Source organism: Bubalus bubalis, chromosome 14 (assembly GCF_019923935.1).
Source record: "Bubalus bubalis isolate 160015118507 breed Murrah chromosome 14, NDDB_SH_1, whole genome shotgun sequence".
Classification (NCBI taxonomy): Eukaryota; Metazoa; Chordata; class Mammalia; order Artiodactyla; family Bovidae; genus Bubalus; species Bubalus bubalis.
Genome location: NC_059170.1, coordinates 17664706 through 17687192, shown reverse-complemented (window position 1 = coordinate 17687192; position 22487 = coordinate 17664706). Strand labels below are relative to the sequence as shown.

The window sequence follows — 22487 nt, the reverse complement described above, 5'->3', positions numbered from 1 at the left end:
ATACAGGAGTACTTGTCTAAACTGATTTCCACATAGAAAGGAGAGCCTACGACAAGAGCCTGCATACAGGTAATTTATTTTGGGATGTGAATCCTGGGAAATGGAGTGGAGGGTTAGGAAAGGTAAAACAAGAAACAAGGGGAAAATACTTAATCAGTTGCATTGGTACTACTGTGAACAACTTCAGCTGATCCCAGTGGGATCCTCAAAGGTAGCTCTGAGCAGGAGAACTTTGTCAAAATGGAAATATTCTATATCTGCCCTGTCCAACATGGTAACGACCAGTCATAAGTGGTTACTGAGCACCTGAAGTATGACTAGTGGAGGTGATGGAATTCCAGTTGAGCTATTTCAAATCCTAAAAGATGATGCTGTGAAAGTGCTGCACTCAATATGCCAGCAAATCTGGAAAACTCAGTAGTGGCCACAGGACTGGAAAAGGTCAGTTTTCATTCCAATCCCTAAGAAAGGCAATGCCAAAGAATGCTCAAACTACCGCACAATTGCACTCATCTCACATGCTACCAAAGTAATGCTCAAAATTCTTCAAGCCAGGCGTCAACAATACATGAACTGTGAACTTTCAGTTGTTCAAGCTGGTTTTCGAAGTGGCAGAGGAACCAGAGATCAAGTTGCCAACATCCGCTGGATCATCGAAAAAGCAAGAGAGTTCCAGAAAAACATGTATTTCTGCTTTATTGACTACACCAAAGCCTTTGACTGTGTGGATCACAATAAACTGTGGAAAATTCTGAAAGAGATGGGAATACCAGACCACCTGACCTGCCTCTTCAGAAACCTATATGCAGGTCAGGAAGCAACAGTTAGAACTGGACATGGAACAGACTGGTTCCAAATAGGAAAAGGAGTACGTCAAGGTTGTATATTGTCACCCTGCTTATTTAACTTATATGCAGAGTACATCATGAGAAACGCTGGGCTGGAAGAAGCACAAGCTGGAATCAAGATTGCTGGGAGAAATATCAGTAACCTCAGATATTCAGATGACACCACCCTTATGGCAGAAAGTGAAGAACTAAAGAGCCTCTTGATGAAAGTGAAAGAGGAGAGCGAAAAAGTTGGCTTAAAGCTCAACATTCAGAAAACTAAGATCATGGCATCCGGTCCCATCACTTCATGGCAAATAGATGGAGAAACAGTGGAAACAGGGGCAGACTTTATTTTTTTGGGCTCCAAAATCACTGCAGATGGTAACTGCACCCATGAAATTAAAAGACGCTTACTCCTTGGAAGGAAAGTTATGACCAACCTAGATAGCATATTAAAAAGCAGAGACATTACTTTGTCAACAAAGGTCCGTCTAGTCAAGGCTATGGTGTTTCCAGTAGTCATGTATGGATGTGAGAGCTGGACTATAAAGAAAGCTGAGTGCTGAAGAATTGATGCTGAAGGAGGAAACAGACAGAACAGGCTCCATCTTGAAAGCAGGACTCTATCTTGGGCCAGACTGTGGACTTTGAGCTATATGCCCAGTATATATGGAAACGACACACCAACTGGAAAACCAGACCCCCCAGATGGAAGAACCCCAGGGCTCATACCTAGACTCTCCATTGCCTAAAAGAATACCCTAATTATCTGTGTAACCAAATAGAATCATAAATTCTATTATGCTTATTGGGGTATGACCACAGGCCTACTGATAATTGTCCACTGTTAACTACCTAGGCTTAGGGCATATGAATCACGGGTTACCTTTGATTGTATCTTTCTCTTCCTTTGTTCAGACTAGTTTCAGGGAATTTGGGGAGGTGGGTTTGGGCACGTACACTTAGGGTATATAAGGTTTTCACAAAAACTGTTAGGGGTCCTTGGCTCAGAGGAGACTCTGCCGTGGGCCCACCAATGCAATCTGCACTTCATTATCTGCATTGTCCTTCTGAGTGAGTTTGTTTCCCAGAACGCGTGGCTGTAACAATGCTTTTGAACTGTGGTGTTGGAGAAGACTCTTGAGAATCCCTTGGACTGCAAGGAGATCCAACCAGTCCATCCTAAAGGAAACCAGTCCTGAATGTTCACTGGAAGGACTGATGTTGAAGCTGAAACTCCAATACTTTGGCCACCTGATGCGAACAGCTGACTCATTTGAAAAGACCCTGATGCTGGGAAAGATTGAGGGCAAGAGAAGAAGGGGACGACAGAGGATGAAATGATTGGATAGCATCACCGACTCAACGGACATGAGTTTTGCGTCAACTCCGGGAGTTGGTGATGGACAGGGAGGCCTGGCGTGCTGCAGGCCATGGGGTCACAAAGAGTCGAACACAGCTGAGTGAATGAACTGAAATGAACTGTGACTCAGTGTAACTGAGAAATTAAAATTTCCATTTTAATTAATTTTAACACATAGCTAGCGGCTGCTGTATAGAAAAACACCTGCAGAACCCACCTCAGAGTTAAGAGATGGACACAAAAAGATGTGATATATAGTGTCCCTTTTGGAATTTGTACTATTTTGTTAACTCATGTGTCCCAAGTTCTTGGAAGAATGCCTAACACATAATGGTCCTCCACAAATATTTGTTGAATAAATCAATAGTATTTGGATCCACAAACTACATGTTTCCTTTTTAAAGCAAAACTCTACTAGAAAAATCCATTCAGTTCAAATAGTAAGCAACTACTATACATAAGAAATGGGTAGTAAGAGGGAATTTGGAGGAATGAAGTCTGTTAAAAGTCCTAAAGTGATCTCTTCCCTCAATTTACTTCCCTTACCAACTACTAAGCAGCAATGCATAAAGCAACTCAAGTATAATCCTTTGTTTTGATTCTTTGCTTACTGTTCTCACAAACAACTAAGTGGAATTCCAGAAAAAAGACAGTATTTTACTACTGTTGCCAATTCCAATAGAAATAAAGTCTCTATTTAAGGAATATTTAGATATTGGATCCTCAACCTAGATCTTTAAAGTAGACCTAGATCTAGATCCTAGAATCTCCAGTCATACATACAGACCTCAACCTATACATATAATTTATGAAGGGCTTATCATGTGCTAATTACTTTACACACATTGTCTCACAGGTATCCATTTCACAGGTGCAGAAACTGAAGGGTTAAATAAATTGTCCCATATCATTCAAATGAAAAATGCCAAACTTCTTTGGACAGTGTCTTTAACACCAAGGAAGCATTTCAGTCTTAAGACACCTTTAGAAAAACCTAGAAATATGTTCAAGATAGGACTGCGTTTTGCTTGCTGATGTTTTTTCCTATCAGTTCTACATTTTCTGATGTGAATAATTCAATTATTCTGAACTTGAGAGTAAACAGTTGGTCACTACAAACTTCATGAAGGTTTGTCAGCAAAAATTTTTAAATAGGAATCATTAGTAATACTAAACACAGGATTTGCACAGCAAAAACAAAAACAACTGTTAAACAGCAGGCATGGTATTCTGTTTTAAAACCCTACAAATTTAAAATGAGGACAGTTAATATTAATAATCTTGGGCTTTGTCTTTCAAATGGGAATCAAAAGGTCTTAAGTGTGCTTGGCTACAATGCGAATTTTGTCATTCTCACCTTATTCCAAGATCTTCAGGAAAGGGCAGTAATGAACCTGACATTTTCTTCTCTATGGAAGAAAACAGAGAAAAAAATAAATGATTTCAATATTTACAGCATTTGCTTTATGATTTCTTTCAGTTTGGATCCATCAGAATTTACTCAGATCAAGATTTTTAGAGCATCCAGTATGTTGCAGTGAAAAGGACAATGAGTTTTTCTCTTTCCCTTTCCTGAGAACAAAGAATATATATATATAAATATTTTTAATATATATAATAAATATATATTATATATAATATATATAATAAATATAAAAATTTCTGTTTTTTTGCTATTTATAACTAGTGGTTAGAAGAATAATTCTTGAATATATTTCTCTGGACACTGTACAAATATTTCTATAAATTCTTACAAGTGAAATTCCCTGTAAGCAAAAAGGTATTTCCAAATTGTCCAGGGTTAAACAAATTGATACTTTCATCAACTTTATTATATATAAAGGAATAGTGAGCAGGTCTCAACATTCCTAGTTTTTTTCACTTTGCTCCTAATTCTGAATGTCTGAGTTTGCTTTTCTGCCCCCTAACTCTGCAGGAGCTACACTTCTCACCTATTTTCTTTTGACTCTATGCTAAATACATCCCCCTATCTGGTGTTTACCCTTACAACACCCTTCACCTTGTAGTTACATATCAGAAAGAAGGCCACAGAGCCACTGAACTGCCAGACTCAATCACTAGGTTACTAATGCCAGCTTATGATTGTCTTTGAAACAATACAAGAGGAAGAAATCAAGATCCTATCACCTTTATTCCTCATCACTGACTCCTGACTGCAAGCCCTTGCTTTACATAAGCCCCCAGACTCCTTGTGGAGCGGGGGTGGGGGTGGGGGCACAGTTCTTCAGGCGCGAGCCTACTGTGTTCCCCTCTCCGCCAGCTGAGAATAAAAGCCACTTTTCTATTTCCTCCAAACTCTGTTTCCATATTTTTCATTCAGCTTCAGTAGGCAGAGAAAGCCAAGATTTCAGCTGGCAACAAGTACTGGCAACAAGGTACTTCCCAGGTGACGAAGTGGTAAAGAATCCTCCTGCCAAGAGATGGAGGTTCAGTCCCTGGGTCAGGAAGATCCCTTGGAGTAGGAAATGGAGACCCACTTTTGTATTCTTGCCTGGAAAATTCCATGGAGCCAGCTCAGGGTCACATAGTGTGGACGCTGAACACTCAGGACTCAGCACCTCCCATGTGGGTTTGTTGGTGGGAGGGCAAAGGTGACTCTGGGCCCCCAAGTTTACAGCCAACCTTGCCCTTACAAGGCTAGGGTGAGTTAGATCAAACCATGAACGTTCAGGTGTCAGGTGAGCAGGGCCTGGTCCGGTATAAAATTTCTATTTTTTTGCTATTTATAACTAGTGGTTAGAAGAATAATTCTTGAATATATTTCTCTGGACACTGTACAAATATTTCTATAAATTCTTACAAGTGAAATTCCCTGTAAGCAAAAAGGTATTTCCAAACTGTCCAGGGTTAAACAAATTGATACTTTCATCAACTTTATTAGATTACCCATTTCTATTATCAATCTTTAAATATCTTTTTCTGTGTTTACAAGCTGGTTGTCAACTGTTTGTTCTTGTGTTTTGCTCATTTTCCTACTGGGGTGTTTTTTTCCTTGCTCTTAGCTGACTTTATAACTTTGGATATGTTCTCTTTTCTTTTCTTATTGGTTTATTTGTTCCTATATTGCTGAGGGAAATTCAGTGTATTTTGATGAGAATACTTGTTAAGATATAGCTGGGATGAATTCTGGAGTTCAAAGACCTAATCTTAAAATCCAACTCTTGTTTTTTTCTAGTTGTGTGACCTTTGAATCTCAAACATACCATGTTAAAAAACATGGATCACAGCTTCTAAATTCCTGTAAATCGTATTCCAAAATGAGGAAAGGGACCCAGCACCTTGTGCCTAGTTTGTCAAATAAAAATTAATCTGTACACAAGTTACTGTGTATAAAACAACAAGTTCCTACTGTATAGCACAGGGAACTACATTCTATATGTATATATATGGCTTCCCAGGTAGCACTAGTGGTAAAGTACCCGCCTACCAATACAGGAGACATAAGAGATGCAGGTTCAATCACTGTGCTGGAAGATTCCCTGGAGGAGGGCACGGCAACCCACTCCAGTATTCTTGCCTGGAGAATCCCATGGACAGAGGAGCTTGGCAGGCTACTGTCCATAGGGTTGCAAAAAGTCGGACCCGACTGAAGCCACGCACACATACATGCATATATAAATAAATGTATGTATATATATATATATATATATATACATACTTCTCAGGTGTATATATATATATACATCTCAAGTGTATATATATATATATACACACATACTTCTCAGGTGGCGCTAGTGGTAAAGATTCCACCTGCCAATGCAGGAGACACAAGAGATGCAGGTTTGATCCCTGGGTGGAGAAGATCCCCTGGAGTAGGAAATGGCAACCCATTCCAGTGTTCGTGCATCCTTAGACAGAGAAGCCTGGAGGGCTACAGTTTATAGGGTCACAAAGAGACACAAATGATCATAGCATACACACACACATTTGTATAACTGAATCATTCTGATGTACATCAGAAACTAACACAACATTGTAAATTAACCATACTTCAATTTTTAAAAAAATCTGAACTTAGGGACAGACTTTAATTAATGAGAAAAATTATTTGCAATTGGGAGAATGTTTTGATCTCAGAAATCTGCAAGTGGCTCAAAAAAAAAATTTTTTTTTATAGGATAAAGAAGGGACAAGCAGAGATAACCAGAACCTTTGGAGAAGTGACCTCAGTCTAACAGGACATTGTCTGGCTGTGGTCAGGTGCAACATCCATCAAGCTATCCTTAAGACTTGAACCACTAAAGATCCTCCCACCCTAGTCCCCAGCCTAAGCAAACAGGGCTCCACCCCCAAACTGCAGAAGTTTTCTGAATTTGCAAATCACACCCACTTTCCTATTGAACACTTCAGAGGGTAAAGCAGAGGTTAAGCTTCACATCGCTTACAGGAAGCTCAGTAGACTTCAAGTGGATAGATGTTTTAACTTGAGCCAATAAAGTTGCTTAAAATTCATAACCTACAAGCCAAGTTGCAAGCTCCTGGGAGTTCAGAGGTCAACTGAGCCACTCTAGAGTTTAGAGTTAGCGAGGGAAACTGCTTTTGGATAACAAAACATGATCTTCACCAAGCTCTGCAAGTACAGGCACCAAGCACGTAGAGTCCTACCGGGATGGTACGGTAGGCGATGAGGATTCAGAGATTAACAAAAATTTTCTTTCCCCGTTAGAAAAACTCCCGGTTGGAGGGGAGCGGAGGAAACAGAAACTTTCAAGCACCCAGAGAGTGTGTGCTAAGTTGCTTCTGTCGTGCCCGATATTTTCCGACCCCATGGACTGCAGCCCGCCAGGCTCCTCTGTCCATGGGGATTCTGCAGGCACGAATACTGGAGTAGGTTGCCATGCCCTCCTCCAGGGGAATCTTTCCGACTCCCCAGAGATGGAACCCGCGTCTCATTTTAATAAGTCTCCTGCATTGGCTGGCGGGTTCTTTACCATTAGCGCCACCTGGGCAGCCCCTTCGAGCATCCCCACATAATCTAACGTGGCTAGTGTTCATGCAGCTGCATCAGCAGAGGGGTGTCCCGAACCTGGTGAACATGAGTGACAGGAACCCTCCCATTTAGGTTCTTCTAAAAAAAAAGGGACCCGAGTCTCGCCTCTCCGGCGCCGGGTTGTTAAGTTCCTGAAGAAGCCCACCAGAGTTAGACCAGCTGCCCCCTCTTTCTCCTCCAAGGTCCCAACCCCCAAAGTCCGCCCCCTGCCTACGGGTCCCCAACCCCAGACGCCCCATTTCTCCTTCCTCTCCATCTCAGGTCATCCCTCCTGGGCGCCGCCGCCACAGGTCCATCCTTTCGGATGCCTCCCGCATCAAGTCTGCCCCTCCCTTCCCTCGGGTCCCCTTCTCCGAGGGCTCGCCGCCTCAGGTTTTCGCTCTCCGCCTCAGGTCATTCCCTCCTCGGCGCCGCCGCCACAGTCCACCCCTTCGGGTGCCTCCCGCGTCCGGTCTCCCTCGGCCGCTCTGGCCCCTCTTAGAGGCCCCCGCCTCAGGCCGCCCTCTTCTCAGGCCCGGCTGTCCCGGGCACGGGTCGCCAGCCCCCCGGCCCCTCAGCAACCCAGCTATGATACCTCGGCAGCGTTTCAGTTCCGAATCGCTGAAGCCACAGCGCCTTAGGAAGGACCACACCTGCTCCGGGCCCCAAGTTCGGTAGTCCGGGTTGAGATCGTGGCTCGGGGACGTCTCTGCGTCTGCGGGAGGGGAGTTTGGCGGCGTTCTTGGGCTGCCATCGCGCCGGGACCGCTTGGGGGTCTTCTGGGAGTCGGCACTCTGCATGGTTACGCACACACAGAGCTCGCCTCAGCACACTCAAGAACACCGGCGCCCGACCCGCGCGCAAGCGCACTCGCAGCTCGGCGCCGGCCGCGGGTCCGCTTAATACTGCCAGGCTGCAGGCCGACCGCGCAGGCGCACTGATAGCTCAGGCCTTGGGGCCAGACAGGCCGCCCACTTCAGTCCCCCAACCCCCCAGCCCCTGCGCAGGCGCAGTGACCGCCCAATGGACCTAAACCGCAACCAGGTATTTACGGCCAAGCGAGTGAGTAGAAGGAAAAGTGAGGGTAGTGCTAATAAGGGGGGAGGGGGAACCGGCAAAGAGTGTGCCCAGTACAAGCTGCTACAGTCCAGAGCAGAGGCTATTCTGGTGAACTGAACTTCAGACTATCCCAAGTTTACCCTTGGCCGTATTTCAGATGCCCTAAACTTAAACCTGAAAGGCCATAAGGTTGCCCTCATCTTAATTAAGAGAAAAGTGGGCAGGAAGCAGAACTGGAAGATGCTGGAATGAATTCAAACCTGATGTAAAGCCGTCAGCTTGCATTAACAAGTTCTGTTGTATTGCTGGCCAATTAATTAGAGGGTCTTGGGGATGTCTGTCCATGAACTCTTAGCTTATCTTCAAGTCTCCACACACCAGCAGATGTCAGACTTCTTTCCAAAAGAATCTCACCCCTCACTCCATCCCAACTCCCTGCCCAGAGGAAAGACAGTGGACAATCTGATAAGTTAAAATTTATCTTCAAGGACTTTTACTACCTGGTGGTAGCTGCCTGTGAAAATGGCAAGCATCTTGCCTTCATTCTTGCCACCCTGGAGCAGGACCCAAACCTACCTATAAATCTTGATCTGTCCAGTTACTTGTAAAAGGATTACTACTGCTACTAAAGCCGATACACCTGCCCATCAACCCAACCATAGACCCATCTACGAGATAAAGGTTGAATGAGGCAGATTATGATCAAGCAGCATGAACCTGTCAGTGGTCTAGCAGTTGAGCCAAATATTTTTAGCAAACACTTAGAGCTTCATTGTGTGCCAGGCACTGTTCTAAGGCTTTTGCAAGTATTAATTAAGCATCACAGTAACCTTTAAGTGAAGTGAAGTGAAAGTTGCTCAGGTGTGTCCAACTCTTTGCAACCCCATGGACCATACAGTCCATGGAATTTTCCAGGCCAGAATACTGGAGTGAGTAGCCTTTCCCTTCTCCAGGGGATCTTCTCAACCCAGGGATCGAACCCAGGTCCTCCACATTACAGGCTGATTCTTTACCAGCTGAGCCATAAAGGAAGCCCAAGAATACTGGAGTGAGTAGCTTATCCGTTCTCCAGCAGATCTTCCCAACCCAGGAATGGAACCAGGGTTTCCTGCATTGCAAGCGGATTCTTTACTGACTGAGCTATCAGGGAAGCCCACAATAACCTTAAGATGTAAGGAATTGAGGTACAGAGAAATAAGTGATTTGCTCAAAGTCACCCAGCTAGGGAGTGATGAAGCCTGAATTTAAACAGAGGGCAATCTAGCTTTTCTCTGAAGCCCCTGCTCCTACTCACTTGCCAACAATTGCTTGCTAATGGGAATTCTGATACAAAATTATTTTATATTAGTTAACCCAAATTTTTCAATTGCTCCCTTATCCCATAGACCCCTGAGGAAGAGTATAGAGAGGTGACCTTGCCCTACTCTGCACGGAAGGACGGAAGAACCAGGGCCCAAAACACATATCTTTAAACCCCAGAATATTTTGAGCAAAGAACGTTTTTCAAGACTTGTGAAACCAAAACCACAAGGGCAAGGGGGTCAAAGAGACAAGTAACATATATATATGTGAAAGATATACATTTAAACTTGAACGTGGCTGTTTGAAAATTTGTGTTTATAAGACTTGTGGGAAAACCTGCCCTGACAGCAAGGTTTCTTGGACAGTAGAAGGTGATATAAGCAGGGTTTTAAGTTTAATCAGTTGGGTTTGTTCAAAGCAGTTGCTTTTGAGAAATAAATTTTCTATTTGTTTTTGCTCATTAAAGACTATGATTTATGCCATAGCTGTTATGTTTCCCCTAATCTACTTCATGGGGCCCCTAAATCTTACACAAGTTGGTTGGTTTCTTGTGCAAGGTCACATGGCTGGTGACAGACTCAAGATTCAGAACTGACTCCAAAACTTGGATGGTTTCTAGTTTGCTGCTTTACTTCCACTTGGTCCTGGTGATTCTGTTTCATCCAGGCATTCCACAACCTGGAAACAAATGCCTACTAGCCACAGGCCCTCTGCTCTGGTCATATTGAGAGAAATGAATATTCACGTGCTCCTCTGATGTCAGTCTCACCATAGTTAGAACTAGAGAAAAAGAACTCAAAGTTCAATTAATTTAAGGCCCATTGTTTAATGACCTTGAATACCCTCAGCAAGTCCTCCTTGCTCTTCCAAGCTAGCTTCCACCCATCCAGCTGAATTGGGCAATTTTATTCCTGGCACTATTAACCTTGTGGTTTTACATCTCTCCACAACTTCCTCTTCAACCAGCACTGCTAGTTCTCAGTGCCATCTATCACCACTCCCTGGTTCTCTCATTGAACCTAACCTCCTCAAGGACATTGTTTGTTCCATCTGTCAAAATCCCAAAGCAAGCCAAAATTCTTTTTTTTTAAAAAAAATATAGATTTCTTTGTCTGATAAAAATAATGCTCAAGAAAGAAAACTTGGAAAACAAAATGTGTATATAGACACAGATCCAAAGATACAGATCATGGTTGCATGCCCCATAAGTCTTTTTCTTTTTCCTTTTTTCGTAAGTCTTTCTTGGTTCATTGATGAAGAAACTTATCTGCATGTTTGTCAGGGAATTCTTTGTTAAAAAAAAAAAAGAGTGAACTGGCAAAATGATAATAGTAACATATTTGATCCCATCACTTCATGGGAAACAGATGGGGAAACAGTGGAAACAGTGTCAGACTTTATTTTTTGGGGCTCCAAAATCACTGCAGATGGTGATTGCAGCCATGAAATTAAAAGACGCTTACTCCTTGGAAGGAAAGTTATGACCAACCTAGATAGCACATTCAAAAGCAAAGACATTACTTTGCCAACAAAGGTCCATCTAGTCAAGGCTATGGTTTTTCCAGTGGTCATTTATGGATGTGAGAGTTGGACTGTGAAGAAGGCTGAGCGCCGAAGAATTGATGCTTTTGAACTGAGGTGTTGGAGAAGACTCTTGAGAGTCCCTTGGACTGCAAGGAGATCCAACCAGTCCATCCTAAAGGAGACCAGTCCTGGGTGTTCTTTGGAAGGACTGATGCTGAGGCTGAAACTCCAATACTTTGGCCACCTCATGCAAAGAGTTGACTCATTGGAAAAGACCCTGATGCTGGGAGGGATTGGGGGCAGGAGAAGAAGAGGACGACAGAGGATGAGATGGCTGGATGGCATCACTGACTCGATGGATGTGAGTCTGAGTGAACTCCAGGAGTTGGTGATGGACAGGGAGGCCTGGCGTGCTGTGATTCATGGGGTCACAAAGAGTTGGACACGACTGAGCAACTGAGCTGAACTGAACTGAACATATTTGAGTACCTACTAAGAATCAGATAGTCTATTTGTGCCTTACTTTATATCCATAATTTCCAATCCTTATAACAATGTCATTAGATAGGTATTATACTAGCTGATCTTCTTTGGTTATAAATATGTTCATTCATTCATTCCATCAATATTAATATTTACTGGGTACATACTAATTTGTTTGGCACCTGGGACACAACAATGAACCAAAGAAACAAAAACCCCTGCCCCAGTGAAACATATTCTAGCTGGGGGAGACTGGCAATGAATAATAGTCTAATTAACAAGAATAAAGTTAGAAGATGGCACTTTGGAAAAAAATTTTTTAAGAGGAGTAGAAAAGGAGGATAGAGTCACAGTTTTGAGTAGTGGGGGCATTATGGGCCTTTTGAGAACTTGAAATTTAAGGAAACAGGAAGGAGAGGAAGGATTCAACCCTTCCTCAACCATGCGGGTAGGTGTCTGGAGGAAAAGCATTCCAGACAAAGAGAACACCAAGTGCAAAGGCTTTTGAAGCAGGAGCATGCTGGGTGTTAAGAAATAGCAAAGAGAGGGGCCTGCGGCGGCCGGGATGGCGGCGGCGGCCGGAATCCTGGAGCGCGGGGAGCCGGATCGTCGCTCCCTGTGCTTCTGCGGGAGTATCCGCGGCGGACGCGAGGATCGGGAACTGTACGTGCGAGTCGTGTCTCGCCTCCGGAGCTTCGGGGTGGTGCTCACCGAGCATGTGGCGGCCGCGGAGCTGGACGAGAACGGGGAAGAGGCTGCTGGAGGCGACAAGTTCATCCATGATCGGGACCTGGCCTGGCTGCAGCAGGCAGATGTGGTCGTGGCAGAAGTGACCCAGCCCTCTCTGGGGGTAGGCTATGAGCTGGGCCGGGCCGTGGCCCTCCACAAACCGGTCCTGTGCCTGTTTCGCCCAAAGTCTGGCCGAGTGCTCTCAGCCATGATACGGGGAGCAGCCGATGGCTCCAGGTTCCAGGTGTGGGACTACGGAGGAAGCAGAGGTGGAGGCCCTGCTAGATCGGTACTTTGAGGCGTATCCTGAGCAGGTGGCTGCCTCTCCTGACCCAACTGCTTGACTTCACCCGTTTTTATTAAATTCTCCTGATCCCCCCTCCAAAAAAAAGAAAAGAAATAGCAAAAAGGCCAATGTGGATAGGCAAAGTGGGCAAAAGTACTAAGAGATTAAGTCAAGGAGGGTGCAAATCATGTGGAAACATGAGGGCTACCAGCTGCAAGTGGCTTTGAGGTCCCATCTTTATGGCTTCATATCTAGAAATAAAAGAAAGCCTCTGCTCCTCCGTTCAAATGTAAGGGAATGACTTCAACAAGTCTGGATTGCTTTCATTCCTGGACCAGTTGTGTTTTGAAATGATTGACCCAATCAGGATGTATGTTACCCCTTGGGTTGGAGGGCAAGGTCTAGTATCAGGAAGAAGAGACTTGGTTCTGGACAAAGATTCCTGGTGTTATTTAAGAAATTTGGAAATGAAGCCCAGGGAGGTGAAATGACTTGCCAAAGGCCACACCCATGTGTTAAGTGCTTTGAGATTTGAACCTAGATCAGCCAGGTGATGCTAGTGGTAAAAAACCTGCCTGCCAGTGCAGGAGACATAAGAGACAGAGATTTGATCCCCAGGTCGGGAAGATCCCCTGGAGAAGGGCATGGCAACCCACTCCAGTATTCTTGCCTGGAGAATCCCCATGGACCGAGGAGCCTGGCGGGCTACTGTTCATAGGTTCGCAGAGTCAGACACAACTGAAGCAACTTAGCACACATGCACAGCCTTGAAAAACACTGTTCTGTTCGGTAACTTGAGCTGGGTACAAGTTCTATGGCTTTTAGGCAGTCACAGGGAGTAGCCAAATCTTCCTATAGAGTTTCACTTATGGTGACTTCCTAGGAGTGCCTCAGTGTTTGGGTGGAGTGACCATGTTTTTGGGAGTTAGGATGCTCAAACAACATTTGAGGGAGTGGTCAGACTTCAGTGGGTTGCTCCTGAGTAAACATAGTTCATGAATCCTTTTAAACTCATTGCTTACAGCCAATCTCCACTTGTATTTCAACTTATATTCAACTTTGTACTCAGTCGTCTTCTCAGTGATCTTGCGTCTTTAGGGGTAAGTCCTCTCAGTTTCAAACCTCCCAGTATAGTCAAGGTTCTGAGCCTTTATTTGGGGGTCCTCTATGGCTGGCTTTATCTGGAAAGGGAATGGTTCATCTTGGTGAGTACTCAGTTGTGGGGAATTAGGTTTCTAAAGGCACTGCCACTGTTCAGAACTCCAGATCAATTAATGTTTAAAACTTATGGGCCTTTCTCTTGTAAATTTCTTTTGCGTTGGACTAAAATCGCCTGCAATGACTTGAAACTCTGTTGGTCTACTTTTGGCTTGTTGAGAATTTCAAAATTAGTTTATTTGTGTGGTCAACTGGAGAAAAGCTATAGTACAAAACAAAGAGAATGTGAAGCGTATTTCAATTCATATTTTGAGGCCTCCAATCATAATTAATGAATCTGCTACTATTGCTTCCCCCTGAGAAACTAACTCACAATTATCTCAAAAGATTTCCAAGCTAGAAAAATCCTCTGAGGCTTCTGAGAACTCTCTCTTTCCAAATCTCCTTTTTTTCTGTCCCTCTGAATATCTGTCATAAAGCTCTCCTCATTGCTATCCATCTCCTTCTGAACTTCCTTATTTTTTTGTAACACTGAGCTTGATCCCCTGCAGAAGACCATCCATACCGCCCATCCTGTAATGGCAGCCCATTTTAAAGCCAGGTCCAATGAGGATGGCACCACACCATTACATATATCCTCTGGACTAAGGCGTGTAAATCCACCCTCCAAGCAGTATTAATTGGACATGATCTTTAGCATGCCCTTTAGCATGTCCAATTAATAGTGACGTGACAAAGCTAACCAACAGTGTTGCCTGGGCAAAATATAAATTTTTTTTTTTTTACATCTCAGTTAGAAATCTCCCTAATATAAAGAAGCAAACTGAGGATAAAGTAGTTGGATGGGTGGATCAGCTATGGTGTTATTTACAGTAAGTTATACCTTATGAATCTTTGTGAAAGTGGAAATGTAGTTCTAGAGGCAGTTCATATTTCACCCATTCCTTTTCATCATTCCCCACATCTCCCATGTTTATCTCAAAGGCTTGTAACCTCTCTGGGAACTCTTATCTAGACCACTTCCCTCCAATTCCTAAAATTGAAAAAAAAAAAAAAAAAAAAGAAAGGAGGGGAAAGGGAGAGAAGAAGACTTTTAAATATACAGCTGCTGGACTTCCCTGGTGGTGCAGTGGATAAGAATCAGCCTGCCAATGCAGGAGACGGATTCGATAACTGACCTGGGAAGATTCCACATGTCTCAGAGCAAGTAAGCCTGTGTGCCACAACTACTGAGCCCACATGCTACACCTAGTGAAGACCACACGCCTTAGAACCCATACCCTGCAACAAAAGAAACCACCGCAATGACAAGCCCATGCACCACAATGAAGAGTAGCCTCCGCTTGCTGCATCTAGAGAAAACCTGAAAGCAGCAAGGAAGGAAGGCCCGGGAACCAAAAATAAAAATAAGTGAATAAATAAATTGCTAAAGATAAATAAATAAAAATACAAGCTGCTCTAGAAGGGCCTTTGCCTAGAAATCCAGTTTAAGAAAAGTTTTAAAACAAAAACTCTAAGGCCTCTGTTTGCATCTGTCTGTATGTTCATGCGTGTGTGTTAGTCGCTCAGTCGTGTCCAACTGTTTGCGACCCCATGGACTGTAGCCCACCAGGCTCCTCTGTCCATGGATTGTCCAGGCAAAGATACTGGAGTGAGTTGCCATTTCCTTTACCAGGGGATCTTCCCGACCCAGGGATCAAACTTGGGTCTCCTGCATTGTAAGCGGATGCTTTACTATCTGAGCTATTAGGGAAGACCATGTTCATATGTGTCTATATATAAATATATTGTGAATATGTGGTATTTTTCCTACCTTTGGATAGTGCTGCTAAAATTAATCTGTAAAAGAGTTCTATTGCATTGGCTTAACACAAACAAGCATTATATAAATTAAGTCTTTTTGCAAAAATGTAATAGAACCTAACCCAAATGTTTTTCAAGTTCACATGATCTAGGGTGAATCTTTAGGAAATAAAAGCTAGTTTAAGTTTGTTGGTTTAATACAGACATTCCTTTAGCATTGCCAACCTTAAGTATAACACTTTTTAAGGAGTTTTTTAAAAATAAGTTTATTTATTTATTATTTATTTCTGGCTGTGCTGGGTCTTTGTTGCTGTGCACAATCTTTCTTTAGTTGTGGTGAACACGGGCCCTAGGGCATGTGAGCTTCAGTAGTTGTAGCTCATGGGCTCTAGAGCACTCTGGCTCAGCAGTTGTGGTACGTAGGCTTAGTTGCCCCTTGAGATGTGGAATCATCTCAGACTAGGGATTGAACCCATGTCTCCTGCATTGGCAGGTCGATTCGTAACCCCTGATCACCAGGAAAATCTCAAGTATAACATTTTATTCTGCTTAGGTTTACTAAAAGTCAAATAAGCTCATGTTATCTCTGTTACAAAATTTGTCAGTCAGAAAAATAACTTAGGATGACTGATGTTATCTAATGTCTAGTGAAGTATTTTAATAGGAGATCTAAACATGGTTGTTAAGAACAAATGAATTAAATGTAAATAAGTTGAGTTTTTAGGCAAACTTTTTAGCAATGATATATCTGCTTAAAATCCACAGGGTCACAAAGAGTTGGCTATGACTTACACACTAAACAATAACTTAAAATAGTTTCCCAGGGGGACGTCCCTGGTGGTCCAGTGGCTAACACTCTGTGCTCCCAAAGCAGGGGGCCTGGGTTCAATCCCTGGTTAGGGAACCATATCCCACATGCCACAGCTAAAGATCCTGCATACCAGAAAGTAAAGATCCCATGTGCTGCAACTAAGGCCCCAGGCAACCAAATAAATATTTTAAATAAATAAAATGGTTCTCAAATCTCACTGGTAACTTACACGCTTAGAATTTTACTAAATTAAGTAATAAGTTAAATTTTAAGTTAAATTCATTGAATATCTATTTCCAAATAAGATGATATTGAATTAATTACTGAACATAGACTTCTTTTTACAGAGAAACTAAAGTATTTGATGCCAGTCTGAGAAATTTTCTATGAGAAAGCACGTTTCTAGAAATGATAAAAATTATTTATAAGGTTGCCAATATACAGAATGCCAATGTAAAACATAGTTCATAATTGCTATTTAGTTCTTATTAATTTTCAAATTAAAGTTTTCTAAGGATTTTTAAGTGGGGAAGTTAAAAATCTTAAGAAGGATTTTTAAGTTGGTGTTGGAGAAGACTCTTGAGAGTCCCTTGGACTGCAAGGAGATCCAACCAGTCCATCCTAAAGGAAATCAGTCCTGAATATTCATTGGAAGGACTGATGCTGAAGCTGAAGCTCCAATACTTTGGCCACCTGATGTGAAGAACTGACTCATTGGAAAAGACCCTGATGCTGGGAAAGATTGAAGGCAGGAGGAGAAGGGGATGATAGAGGATGAGATGGTTGGATGGCATCACCGACTCAAAGGACATGAGTTTGAGCAAGCTCCCGGAATTGGTGATGGACAGGGAGGCCTAGCATGCTGCAGTCCATGGGGTCACAAAGAGTTGGACATGACTGAGCAATTGAGCTGAAGGATTTTTTTAAAATTCTAATATATGTGATTAAAGCTAAATAAATAGACAAATAAGTAAAAACATCTCCATATATGAGGAAAGTAGGATGTCTGTTTTCCGTAAAAGAAAGTTTATGAAGAAGGAATCTTTAGAAAGGATTTTCATGCCTGGTTAAGACTAGAAATGATTGAAATGAATTTAATTAAATGAATTTTAATATCAAAAGTAAACTGGTACAAAACTGGAATTTGTTTTTCTATGTTTAAAGGACAAAGAATTTTTTTTTTCCCCTAATGGTCTGGTCTTCAAATAAGAGATTATGAAAGGTTTTTCTTTAACTTTAAGTAATATGTTTGGCTTTCTCCCTCTGTTAAAAGGAGAGGTTTTTGTTTTTGATTTTTTTCCTATCTGTCTGCTCTTGATAATAAGAAATAAGGAAGATTTTTCTTTACCGTTAAGTAATATGCCTAGGGAAAAAAACAAAGAACTTGTATCTTATCAAAATAATCATGTCTTTATCATATGATAACTTAAGTAATGCAAGTCCTCTTGATAACTAAGATTTGCTCAGAACTGTGGTGGTGGTTCAGTCGCTCAGTGATGTCTGACTCTTTGCGACCCCATGGACTGTAGCCTGCCAGGTTCCACTATCCATGGGATTCTCCAGGCAAGAATACTGGAGTGGGTTGACATTTCCTTCTCCAGGGGATTTTCCAGATGTAGGAATCCAACTCAGGTCTCCGGCATTGCAGGTGTTCTTTTGCACTGCAGGTGGACTCTTCACTTCTGAGCCCTCTGAGAAGCCCAACCTTCCATATTTGCCTGTGAATTCTTTATTATCTTGGTTAAATGAATAACTAAGCATTGTTTCACAGTGATGTATGATCCTATTTGACTATTTTAAAACTTTGGATATTTTTGACAAACTTCCCCAAATCAAATTCCAAATGAATTCTTTTTGACTTAGAACTAACTTGAGATAAGAGATATTTCAGAGATCTCAAAGATTTATTCTCTCTCGTTGTAAAGGAAGAGATATTAAACTAATTAGATGCACTCGATATGTTTAAATTGTAGGGGAAGAATTGTCAAATAAGTAATGTTTAGCCTTCTTTATGTTGTGTCTATGTGGGTATGTGTTTTAGGTGTTCAAGAAATTGTGTGAAATTCCTATAAGTCTGATATGTCCTGACATAAAATGTTGTCTGTCATCAAATAGAGGCTCACACTAAAAGGACTGAGTATAAGGGGAAAGTCCTAGCTGACTTTCATGCAAAGGCAGCAGCAACAGAATATGTAAATATTGTGGCATTTGTGGATGAAATACATTCTGCTTCTTCAGAAGAATTGACCTCTCGTTGTCAGACTTTTCCTATCCTGATATCTTGTAACATGGCAACAGACTGCTCCTGAATCAGAGAAATTAAGGTGGGTAAACACTGGATGTAAACTAAATTAACAGTGGGGGATACAGGAAAACCAAAACAACTGCTTGGTACTTCCTGGCTTCCTGGCAAACTAAATTTTTGTTTTTTTTAGTCTTTGCACTCTACCTACCATAGCACATTTATGATGACTAATCATTTAAACTTCTGCGGTCTAAAGCACTGACTTTCGTTTTGCTTAATCTCAGATCCACTCCTTCAGGAAAAAAAACAGACTGGTGACTGTATCTACTGGAAATGACACCTTAACAATGATGTCTTCCAACCTTGTTGGAGGGGACCTTTACAGGTATTGTTAACTAAATTTGTGCTGGTAAACCTAAGGACATTGACTCATAGCTTCATGTTTCTCATTTAAAGAAGGAACTGTCTCCTTCCTGGATGTCACAACAAGTCTACAGACCTGAAAGCAAAGTTAATTAGACAAAGGTCAGGATAATGAAGCAGATGAAATCTGTTGTGAACGGCTTTCCCAAGATTCCAGACCACATGGACTGTCTAATGCAGGAGTCTCTAGCCTCCAGGATCTAATGCCTGATGATTTGAGGTGGAGCTGATGTAATAATAATAATAATAAAGTGCACAAGTGTAATGCACTTGAATAATCACAAAACTGGTCCCTGGTGCTAAAAAGGTTGAGAACTGCTGAATGTCATACAATTAATAAGTCATATGAAAAAATAAATAATTGCTATGAATGACCTAATACCAGGTCTTGGAGAAATACTAAAAGGAATAATGATAGCTAGACATCTGGAGATGACTGACCACTCCAATAAGATTCTTCTTAATAAAGGTTTTTGAACTTTTATTATTTTGAGTGCCTCTGAAGTCTCACTTCCTAGATTACTCCTTGTTGCTCAAATATGGCCATAAACTTTCTAAAACTATATCTTTCGCATAGACACCTTTTTCCCTCCTCTGTGTGACATGACTCTCTGGAAGGAGCCTTCCTAGCACAGGGGAAGTTGATGCTGATGTCAAATAACCAGATGGTTGATCATTGATGCCTCCCAATGAAAGATCTTGATCAAAAGGGGGGAAATGTGAAATAAAAGTCAAAATGGAGTAGGTATTGCTAAGAGAGGTCACTAAGATGGAGCTGAAAGGCCATTGAGGAAACAGGACTTGTGCATATCTCAGCCTGGAGGGAAACTGAACTTTTGACCATTGTTGTCTTAACACAGGCATCCAGAACATCTGCCAGAAATTCAAGATACTTATTGACCGTACCCCAAAACAACTAGTGGCAGCCTATTCCTTAATAACAAATGCTTCTTTATGTCACAGTCAATGACAGTTCTCACCCAAACACAAAACTCTAACAACCTTGTGATTTTTGTCATGTAAGCCTGATTCATTTTCTTCTCCTGAGCACTCTTTTGGTTTTCACCTAAATCTGTGTCTCCTGAATTGCAATTCTTAATATCCTAATAAAGTCTTTGTATGTAACCCAGAAGCACCTGTGCAGAACATTTATTATGCCACCTTTCCCCCTACCTCCAGCTACTTTTATCCCACAACTAAGACTGTTACCAAACTGAACTTGGGTCCACTTACCTCCTATGCAGCAAAACCACTTTTTTAACACCTGGTTGTAGTGATGAAAGGGCTTCCCTGGTAGCTCAGCTGGTAAAGAATCCACCTGCAATGCAGGAGACCTGGGTTCGATCCCTGGGTTGGGAAGTTCCCCTGGAGAAGGAAACAGCTACCTACTCCAGTATTCTGGCCTGGAGAAGTCCATGAACTGTATAGTCCACGGGGTCGCAAAAGTTGGACACGACTGAGCGACTTTCACTTTCACTTTCATAGTGATGAAAAGTACAGCTTTTATTGCAGGTGTCAAACATGGGGTATGGGCAGCTCATGCTCAAAAGACCCAAACTCTCTGATAAGGGGTTTTAGGGAACAGTTTTTAAAGGCAACTTTTGGGTGAGGGCTGCAGAGGGCACAGCTTTCTTCTGATGGGGGGATGGTGAGGTAATGGGTTATATTCCAGGGATCTTGTGCTCCACATGAAGTCACCATCCTCCACCTGGGTGGGGAGACTTAGTTCCTATAAAAACAACTCAAGATATGTATTGGATTGTTATGTATATCTCTTGAGGAAGACCTAGGACTCTTATATTGCTGCACTCTTGTCATTACTTTTCTATTTAACTGCTTTTCCTTTGTCTCTTCATTCCCTCATTTCTGTAATAGGTAATTGCTTGAATCTGCCCTTTGGAACTCAGGAAGATCTAGAAGGCTGAAACCTTCTTCCTACAAATGAGAAATGGGGGACATGGAAGAGCTTTTGTACTCAGGAGGGCTCTGCAGTGTCCTGCTTACTTTTTAGACCATCCTACTTATCCCATAAGCACTCCAGTCCTTCTGCCTTCAGGGAGGCAAATCTGAGACTTGTTCCCCCATCTCTTCACTTGGCTGTCTTGTGTATAAACTTTGACTGTAAACCTTGGCGTTTCAGTATTTTGCTTGCTGCACATTGGGCAAATGGACCTGGTTCAGTAACACTAACTGTGCTAGCACCTTGATTTTGGTTTTCCAGCCTCCAGAACTGTTGAGAAAATGAATTTGTTGTTTAAGCCACCCAGTCCATGGTATATTGTCATGGCAGCCCTAGCAGACTTGATATACACCTCCAACATGCTTGTACTATGTGATATCCACTCCTGAGTTGATGTCCTGAGGTCGGACATTTTGATTTAGTGGTTCGCAATGTTTGGGCCCCAAACTTCTGACAACCATGGAGCTGGTTACAACCAAGAACCCTTGTGCTGTTGCATACCATGCAAAATAAAGTCTCATACATACTTGTCTATTTCTCCATTCTAAGTGTGCTATCATTTATATTTATCATTTATTACATTATCATATGATAATATATCATATAATAAATATACATTTATCATCTATCATATTTTAAAAGTACATATTAATTCAAATGTTAAGGAAGGCTTTGATCTTTTAAAAAATATTCTTTCCTCAAAGTTAAGTATCTGTTACATAGTAATCCTCATCTAAAAACATGACCCTATCTCAAGAAGGTCTAAAGGCATTTTAGTGTTTGGGAGTTGTTAAATACTGTGATTGACAAGGAAAATAGTTTCAAATTTTTTATTAAGGGGAGGTGGGGCCTCCCTCGTGGCTCAGATAGTAAAGAATCCATCTGCAATGCAGGAGACCTGGGTTCAATCCCCGGATCGGGAAGATCCCCTATAGAAGGGAATGGCTACCTATTCCAGTATTCTTGCCTGGAGAATTCCACGGACAGAGGAGCCTGATGGGCTAGAGGCATGGGGTTTCAAAGAGTCAGACACAACTAAGCAACTAACACTTTCACTTTTCTTTCACTTTTCACTTTAGAGCTGATAAGCTGGGTGGGACTGGATGGTTGTCTTTAGAGTTGCATTTGAAAAACAAATATATAATAAGTTCCCTACATATAAACCTTCAAATTGCAAACTTTCAAAGATGTAAACCTGGAACTTCCCTGGTAGTCCAGTGCTTAAGACTTCATCTTCCAATGCAAGGGGTTTGGGTTCGATCCCTCCTCAGGGAGCTAAAACCCAACATGCCTCGTGGTGAAAAAAAACAAAATGTAAAAGAGAAGCAATGTTATGGCAGATTCAATAAACACTTTAAAAAAATCAGTTCAGTTCAGTCGCTAAGTCATGTCTGACTCTTTGAGACCCCATGAATCGCAGCACGCCAGGCCTCCCTGTCCATCACCAACTCCCGGAGTTCACTCAAACTCATGTCCATCGAGTCGGTGTGCCATCCAGCCATCTCCTCTGTCATCCCCTTC

At 42.2% G+C, this 22487-nt stretch overlaps 1 protein-coding gene, 1 long non-coding RNA gene and 1 pseudogene across 5 annotated transcripts in view; 2 read left to right on the top strand and 1 right to left on the bottom strand.

The window, feature by feature from the left end:
* SAMHD1 (SAM and HD domain containing deoxynucleoside triphosphate triphosphohydrolase 1) overlaps positions 1–8098 on the bottom strand; it is a 66519-nt gene extending 58421 nt beyond the window's left edge. For 2 of the 4 annotated variants that reach the window (XM_006051719.4, XM_025263497.3), the window contains exons 1-2: positions 7779–8097; positions 3551–3602 (exon numbers count right to left, since the gene is read on the bottom strand). In XM_006051719.4, coding sequence (XP_006051781.3) covers positions 3551–3602; positions 7779–7983 — 257 coding nt within the window. In that variant the 5' untranslated portion in view covers positions 7984–8097. Of the gene's footprint in view, positions 1–3550; positions 3603–7778 lie in introns of all 4 variants that reach the window. The other 2 variants (XM_006051718.4, XM_006051717.4) reach the window with 2 other exon arrangements.
* LOC102406878 lies at positions 8095–21495 on the top strand. Its single transcript, XR_003103042.3, has 3 exons — positions 8095–8227; positions 18868–18968; positions 20882–21495. It is a non-coding gene; the product is annotated as an uncharacterized LOC102406878 (long non-coding RNA).
* On the top strand, positions 11586–12639 carry LOC102393144 (annotated as a pseudogene).
* Positions 21496–22487: the final 992 nt, after the last annotated feature.